The 8115-nt window shown below is 40.4% G+C and overlaps 1 protein-coding gene across 12 annotated transcripts in view; it reads left to right on the forward strand.

The window, feature by feature from the left end:
• Positions 1–13: 13 nt before the first annotated feature.
• Positions 14–8115, forward strand: part of CDC42BPA (CDC42 binding protein kinase alpha) — a 293765-nt gene continuing 285663 nt past the window's right edge. For all 12 annotated transcript variants that reach the window (XM_029934874.1, XM_029934879.1, XM_029934875.1 and 9 more), the window contains exon 1: positions 14–298. In XM_029934874.1, coding sequence (XP_029790734.1) covers positions 121–298 — 178 coding nt within the window. In that variant the 5' untranslated portion in view covers positions 14–120. The remainder of the gene's footprint in view (positions 299–8115) is intronic.

Here is an 8115-nt window from a genome sequence, read left to right on the forward strand (position 1 = left end):
GGCCCGGCCTGACAGCTGCGCGAGGGACTAGACCCTCGGGTTGCCGAACTCCGGCCCGGGGCCGCCGCGCGCCCAGCGCGCCAGTGACCGAGGGGAGGCGCGGCGGACGTGGGCGCAAACATGTCTGGAGAGGTGCGCCTGCGGCAGCTGGAGCAGTTCATCCTGGACGGGCCCGCGCAGACCAACGGCCAGTGCTTCAGCGTCGAGACGCTGCTGGACATCCTCATCTGCCTGTACGATGAGTGCAACAACTCTCCCCTTCGAAGGGAGAAGAACATTCTCGAATACCTGGAGTGGGGTGAGTGTGCCCGTGTGCCTCCGCTCCTCTTTCGTTGGGCATTGGTGGTTTGATTGCTGCGGCGAGTTCCCCCGAGTGAGCGGTGGGGCTCGGCGATCCGGACGTAGCTGGACATGGGTCGGCTGTATAACATGTATGTTAAACGCCCAGAACGTGTATTTAAGTAGATGTGCAGCAAGGGAACAGATCCCGCTGATTCAAGTTTTTTTTTTTTTAATAGTTTTTGGTGGATGTTGTCCCAAGAGTAAAAACCGTGCTCCCTTCTTATTGCCTTGATTTAATGAGGCGTTGGGGAGGACCGACTTCCTTTTCTAGGTCAGCAAGAGATTTTTGAATAATTCTGTGATGAGCAAAGTGGTTTATTGCTCAGGGAGGCCCAACGCATGGCGGAATAACACATTCAGTTGGAAGGTATTTGTTGGGGACGCATTCCTTCCCAGACTCTGGAAATCCTTCTTGAAATGGGCGGGGATATGGAAATAATCTTCGGGCCACGGGAACTTGAAGGTGGCTGTCCGTGGGTTTTATTTCATCTCCATATGGCGCTTAGCGGAGGAAACTTCTAAACTTGGACCTTCCCGAAATTGTCATGTTTGGAAGACAGCATGACATAATAGTTAAAACATTTTGTGATAGTACTTGGTGGGGAGTGTTTGGGAATAGCTCCCACTCGAGGGTTAGACGAAGTATAAATTTAATTCAGGTCTGAACCGGTTAGACGTTGGTCTTCGTTCCCCAAACTAGAGATAGGATTCGAAAGACCTACTGTAGCTGAATGGATGAGCGAGGAGCGCGGACGTTCCGTGTGACCTTCAAGCTTGGGGGCTTGGCCCGAGTTCTGCTCCGCGTGTCACGTGTGCGCACATCGACCCCCCCCCCCCCCCCGCGGCTAGCTGGTGGGAGAGTGAAACTCCTCGCCACCCACACCTGCACTGAGGGGTGTTGGCTTGGGAAGTGGGTCGTACCTGTGGGATAGTAATAATTTTCGCCTATTGGCGGGTGTTTACCCTAAAATGCCTTCCCAAGCAGAGCATTATTTTCTCGAAGTGCATGTCAGGTGGTGACCACTTAGTGGATTGATTGAGTTTGGTTTGAAATTGATTAAAAATTAGTTTGTCAGGTAAATCTCTCCTAGGCCGTATGGTGGCCTATCCGTCATAATTTTATTCAGGTTGGCCAGGATCAGAAGTTTTCTAGCAGCTTCGGGGCATGAGGTGTTGAAAACGTACGTGTGTGTGTGTGTGTGTGTGTGTGTGTGTGTGTGTGTGTTTATAAATGTGAATGGGATGAGTTTTACAAACTACTAGGCTCATTTTGGGGATGTAAGAATTAGAAACCTTCTTTTCTCCTAAGCATGGGACCATTTTGATTGACTATGGTGCTGGTTTTGTAGCTTTTTATTTTTACGCATAGGGTAAAATATTTTATAATGCATATGTAGTTTTCCGTTCCATATTTCATAAATGTAGAGACTTTTCTTAGTGTTTCTTTTGAAAATTCAAAGAAACGGGTTAGGTGCTTCTAGAGTTTCCATTCTTGGATTACGGTTCCATAGCGACACTCTTGTCAACGATCATGATTGTCATTTAATAGCTGTTCTTTCTCATCTATGAAATGGTGGGAGATCTCTGTGCATCAGTAATAAATATAAGTTTAAGATTATGATAAAAGAGAAAGTCATATCCTGAATTGTCTTTTGGTTATTAAGAGTTTACCTCGTAGTTTTATGCAAGAAGATATTTGCTGTTTGGCCAGAATATATATTTTCCACTAAGTATGTTTTCTCGACCTTTGTTTTTTATATCTTTATTTAAAAAAACACTTGCTTCTGCATATTTAATTTAACCCAAGCAAGCCAAAAATCAAATAAGTATTTGGCCAACCACATTTTTATTAATGTATTTTAAGCAATTTCAAGCCAGGGATTTTGCACAATTTTAAGTTGGTTAAGTTTTAGTGGTATCTTTCATATTTCGTCTTTTTTAGAAGTCTGACATGACATGACAAAAATGTACAGTCTCATGTCAATTCATACTGTTTTTCTCAGTAATTGAAAAAAAGAGACTAGAATTTTCAGGGGCTGCTTTTGTATGCGGTGGGGCCAGGCAGTGTCTGTTCAGGCATTTTTAAGGTAGATAATGAGGTCTTGAAGGTAGGAATTCTCAACCAGAGAAGTTGGGTAAGGACTAAGAAAAAGTTAAGAATTGGAAAAGCTGTCTGGAGATGTATCTTGAATAGTAATGCTATTTTTAAGTTATTTGAGAATTTATGATAATGCCAGTCTGTTCTCTCCATTTAAGTATTGATGTAGATCAGCTCTTGGGTCTCAATTGAGGATTACCTTTTGGAGAAATGCCCTATTTTATTCTTATTACCTAACATTATATTAAAAAAATGAATCAAGGAACTTGCCAGATAGTGAAATAACCTCCATATAATTTCTTAGACACTACTTTTTTGGTCTGTATTGGAATTTTTTTATAGGGATTGTTTGTTGGACTTAAATATGAAAATTATGATTTGCATTAAATGGTACAGTTTTTAGTTTGGTTTTTAAAAGACCCAATATTTGCAACAGTAGAGCAGTAGCAGTTAAATAGTCTGCATTGCATGCTGGGTATATGCGTGTTTGGCTGTTTACATGGATCAACGCGTCATCTACTTATGCCTTATTCTTATGCTGATGATAGGCTACTTTGAAAAATGGAGTCAGCCAAGATTCCATCTTCCTTGCATTGATGGAAATCAATTTCAGTTTACTCTTAGTTGTGAGTTGTGGTCTGTTTCACTTTTATTATCGGTACAGTTAATGTTTTGTTCATTACAGTATCATGACAGGAAAACTGACCATTCATTCAGGTACTCTTTTTGCAGGTGAGGTAGGGAGGGACAGCATTCCTTGTTTTTGCTGTTGTCTTGAGGGAGGAAATGAGTAGAGTTCCAGAGAGGAAGAGGGAATTAAGCCCAGGAGCAATAGAGCAAGAGGACAAGAGTGCCTTAAGGCTATATATACTGCTTAAATTTAATGATATATTTTCCAATTATATCCAGTAAGATTAGAAGCACTTGTTTTGTGTCCTTGGTTTTCAACTGTTGAAGTGATAGAGGTTTGTGTGTTTGTTTATAAAATGATAGCTTTGATGTCAGTAGTATAACTCTAGAATAATTTACAGAATTGTAGAAGTAAAAGTAACGTTTATTTTATAAACTAATTTGCTATCAGTGACAACATGAGTGCATTGTTTTTGAATAGGCTACCTCTCCTTTGAAATGGGAAATTGGAATTTTATGGAATTCTTTACCAGCTTACCTAAAACATAGATGTAAGATAATGTTAGTACAAAAGCACGCAAGGCTGTGTGTGGATAACTTCTTTGATGCTTTCTGAATCTTGTACTTTGTAATCTTGTTTAAGTTACCCTTAATAATAATTTTATATGTTATTTAGAATATGCATACATGTAAATAATCAATAATAAACTTGTTACTAGAGCATTTCACCAAGTCCTGGGGTTTAACGTTTCCTTTCATTGGGGTAGGTTTAAAGCCTAGTCACATCGTTTCAATTAAGTGAGGTAACGAGGGCTTGGTTAGAAGGATCTGAATCTTTTCTGGGATACTTTGTTCTTCACTTCAGCTGTTGCTGCTTACCAGCTGTAGGTTACTAGAATTTGTCACACCAAACTATCAACATGTTCATGTGCTACAGTTGATTAAGTTTACTTTATTTAAATAAAGTTCTCAGGATTATCACAAATGTCATCAGAAATATAGGTTGGGCCTTTGTTTCCTTTATACTAGCCAGTAATTTAGTCTTATTTTAAGAACGATAATAAGGATACTTTTTTTTGATCTAACAGTGCTGCTACAGTAGGTGGGGTCTATTATTTTTCTCTCTTTTTGGTTTCTTTTTTAAATAGAAGTGTAATTAACATACACTGTTATATTAGTTTCAGGTGTGAATTACAATGATTCAACAATTCCGTACATTACTCAGTGCTCAGGGTAAATTCCCCTTACGTCCTTTTTCTGTTTCACTCCATCTCCCCTCTGGGAACCACCAGTTTGTTCTGTGTTTATCAGACTGTTTATTTCTTTGTGTTTGACTTTGTTCATTTATTTTCTTAAATTCCATATATGAGTGAAATCATACAGTATTGTGTCTCCTTTTTAAAGATATATATTGCTTTGTGAGTGAGAATGGGGATGTTAGGATTAACACTTTAAGAATTTTAGGAATTTTCTTTTTCTATGGAAATATAAGGCATACCTTAGCATAGCAGTGTAAAAACAAATCGTATAATGTTGGCAATTTTGTGAAATGTTTCCTAATTCCTGGGAGTTGATTAATAGTACAGAGTAAGCCCAGGCTATTTTAGGGTAAAGGAACTGAACTTGGTACAAATCAGTATTTTGTTATACTCCACTTCAGTTTGGCAGTTAATTTCTTTGAAACCTTTTCTCTTTTGGTACACTTAGTGCCAGTCTGTAGTGTTTGTAGCTCATTGTGTTTCATCCTATTGTTCTGATAGCTTTTAAAATCAACTTACTGAGTCCAATAACAATTTAGGAAATTAAACCAGAATAGAGAATTTCAAGTACATCATGTTTAGAAAGAATAAGTATCTTCATGTAAAACTCTTGTGTTTTCCTGTATTTCTACTGTAGATTGGGATCAAGAGAGTTTGAAACTCTAGTGTAGATTGAAGCTAATATATGTTGACTGTTTAACAGCACAAAGATTATAGTTGATCTCTCAGTTCTCGTTCCTTTATTTTTTCCTAGAAAGAAAAGTGCACATGATAAAAAAAAGGGACAGACTGCAGACTTAAATGGAGAGGAGTTTAGAAAGGGGAAAGGAACTAGGAAGGAGGGATAGAGAATGGGAGAAAGGACAAATGAGTACATGAGCTCAGATATTTAGTGCTTTCCTGGGTTGCTACCTAAGTCTGAGCTGTGAATGGGTATTTTTAATTTACCAGAACTTAGTGAATGAACTTGACTCTACCCCTTTGTATTGTTTTAGAGTCTTTGACGGTTCATTTCCTTTTCCTTTGACATTTTTACTTTTCTGACTTTGGGCTCTTGGATGTTGGCTCACTGTTAGAGTTGTGTAAGTCTGGCCAACAGGATGGATAGCCATATAGCCTGTAGACACTGGTGTTACTTTTGGTTCTATCTTCCCATTACTCCCGATGAACTCTAGAGCAGATGCAAGTGAGAAGGGTTTGCCAGTTCCACGGATTTTCTGATCTCTTGTTATGAAACTACCAGTGGGAGTGCCTTCAGGTTTTCTGAAGCCATGGCCAAGAATTGCCCAGCTGCTTTGTATGTTAAGCAGCCCAGAAGTTCTTTCCATAAAGAGCTGTGTTTTTGAGTGACCCACACTGCATGTAGAGGTCATTCCGGATATATGTCCCATCTTTTTTTGGTCAGTGCATACACAACTCCTTTGTAGATGAGAGGATTTCTCTTCCCCACGGATGGTGATCAGGACCCCAGGTAGCTCTTGTGGTCTAGCTGCTCTGAACTTTCTAGTGTCCACTTCCTTTTTCCACTTAGTCTATGGGAATGGCTAACCCCCTGCCTTGCCTCCTAGTGCTCCTTTATCTGCTGCTCAAGGAAAGCAGCAGGTTAGCTCTTGTGGTAAGAGGAGGTGTGAAGACCTGGCCCCCCACTTTCCCAGCTTGCCCCTTTGTTCTTCCTCATAGGAACTGTTTTCTTCAGCTTTGGAATTAGGGCTTCTTCAGTCTGGCCCTGTCCCTACTTTCAAAATGTGCTCTCCTCATAGGAACTGTTTTCTTCAGCTTTGGAATTAGGGCTTCTTCAGTCTGGCCCTGTCCCTACTTTCAAAATGTGCTCTCGAAATCCAGACGATAATAATAGGTGCTTTGTGGAGGGAGAGGGGAAGGAGGTGTGTACATGACTAAATAAATTTGGGAAATGATTTTAAACAGAATTAAACATCAGAAATAGTGCCAGTCACCCTAGAATTTATACAGTTTGTATGATGAGAATCCTCTTTTAAGAATTTTTAAAAAATGTTTTATGTATTTTTGAGAGAAGGACCATAAGTGGGGGAGGGGTGGAGAGACACAGGGACACAGATTTCGAATCAGGCTCCAGGCTCTGCACTGCCAGCACAGAGCCTAATGCGGGGTTTGCCCTCACAAACCAGAGATCATGACCTGAGCCGAAGTTGGACGTTCAGCCGACTGAGCCACTCAGGCGCTGCCCGACATCTTTTTTTTTTTTTTTTTTTTAACAATATCTGGATGATGTGTGGCAACGAGTGTCCTGTGGAGCACCCTTTGAGAAATGCTCTTTTACTGCGAGGTCATGGTGTTTCTTGTATCAGGGTTAGAAGGAGATAATTTTGGGAAACTTTGGATACTTTGTGGTTTGAGGGGAATCATAATTTGAGTAAATTGTATTTTACTTAGAGGTGTGGACTTTTAATTATCTTCTGTGTAATAGTCTCGTGAACTGAGAGATCAACTTGATCATGGTAGACAAGCACAAGAGTGGTGCCACTGGACAGTTACACCTAGGAGAAGCATCCTGTAGAGTAGAGTGAAATTAGATTTAAAATAATGAACCAGTGCTATCAACTCTTACAGTCCTTGAAATTACTTAGAAGACTATTTATCACCTTTTTTTTCTCCAATGAAACTTGCTTTTCAGGGCATAGAGTGTCTCAGTTGGTTGCATGTCTGACTCTTGGTTTCGGCTCAGATCATGATCCTGGGGTTATGGGATTGAGCCCTGCGTTGGGCTCTGTGCTGAGCATGGAGCCTGTTTAGGATTCTCTGTCTGTCTGTCTCTCTCCCCTCCTTTCCCCCACTTGTGCTTTCTCTCTGTCTTAAAAAAAAAAACATTCACCATAAATAGAGAAATTCTCACTTCATCTTTTGTAGTGTTAGTGACTATGATTGTTAACATGTTGCAAAGTATTTATCTGAAACAGTTTGATCCATTACTTTGTGATATTTAAGAGGAAAAGATCAAGGACTTAACAATGTTAGAATTCATTATAGTATTAAGTATGGTTTTTTTCCTTTTAAAAACATTTTCTTTACGTTTATTATTGAGACAGAGAAACAGAACATGCACAGGGGAGGGGCAGAGAGAGAGAGAGAGAGAGAGAGAGAGAGAGAGAGAGACACACACACACAGAATCTGAAGCTGAGCTGTCAGCGCAGAGCTCAAAGCTGGAGTTCATGACCTGAGCCGAAGCCAGATGCTCAACTGACTGAGCCATCCAGGTGCCCCAGTATTGTTTTTTCTAAGGTTACAATGTTTTAACTAAGCAGTTGGTTTCAGACTTTTGGACCAGTGTGGAGTCTCACAACTCCTATAACATTGTGTGTGTGAAGCTGTGGGTTTCAGGTGCTAGTACGTGTATATATATGTAGCATAAAGAAACCAGAAAATACAATTCTTTTATTGAAGAGAAAAACATATATACAGGCATACCTTGCAGATACTGCGGGTTGGGTTTCAGACCACCACAATAAAGCAAAGACTACAACACATGAATCAAATAAGTTTTTTGGTTTCCCAGTGCAAATAAAGGTTATGTTTATCTCCTAAGTGTGCAGTAGCATTATGTCTTAAAAAAATGGATATGTCTTACTTAAAAAAAATACTTTGTTGCTAAAACACACTAACCATCAGGAGCTTTCAGGGACTCGGGATCTCTTTGCTGCCTGGGGGGTCTGGCCTCCCTGCTGGCGGCTGCTGACCGGTCAGGGCCTCGGAGCTGAAGGTGGGGGCCGTGGCAGGTTCTGAAAATAAGACAGTCAAGTTTGCCTCAC

Source organism: Suricata suricatta, chromosome 3 (assembly GCF_006229205.1).
Source record: "Suricata suricatta isolate VVHF042 chromosome 3, meerkat_22Aug2017_6uvM2_HiC, whole genome shotgun sequence".
Lineage (NCBI taxonomy): Eukaryota > Metazoa > Chordata > Mammalia > Carnivora > Herpestidae > Suricata > Suricata suricatta.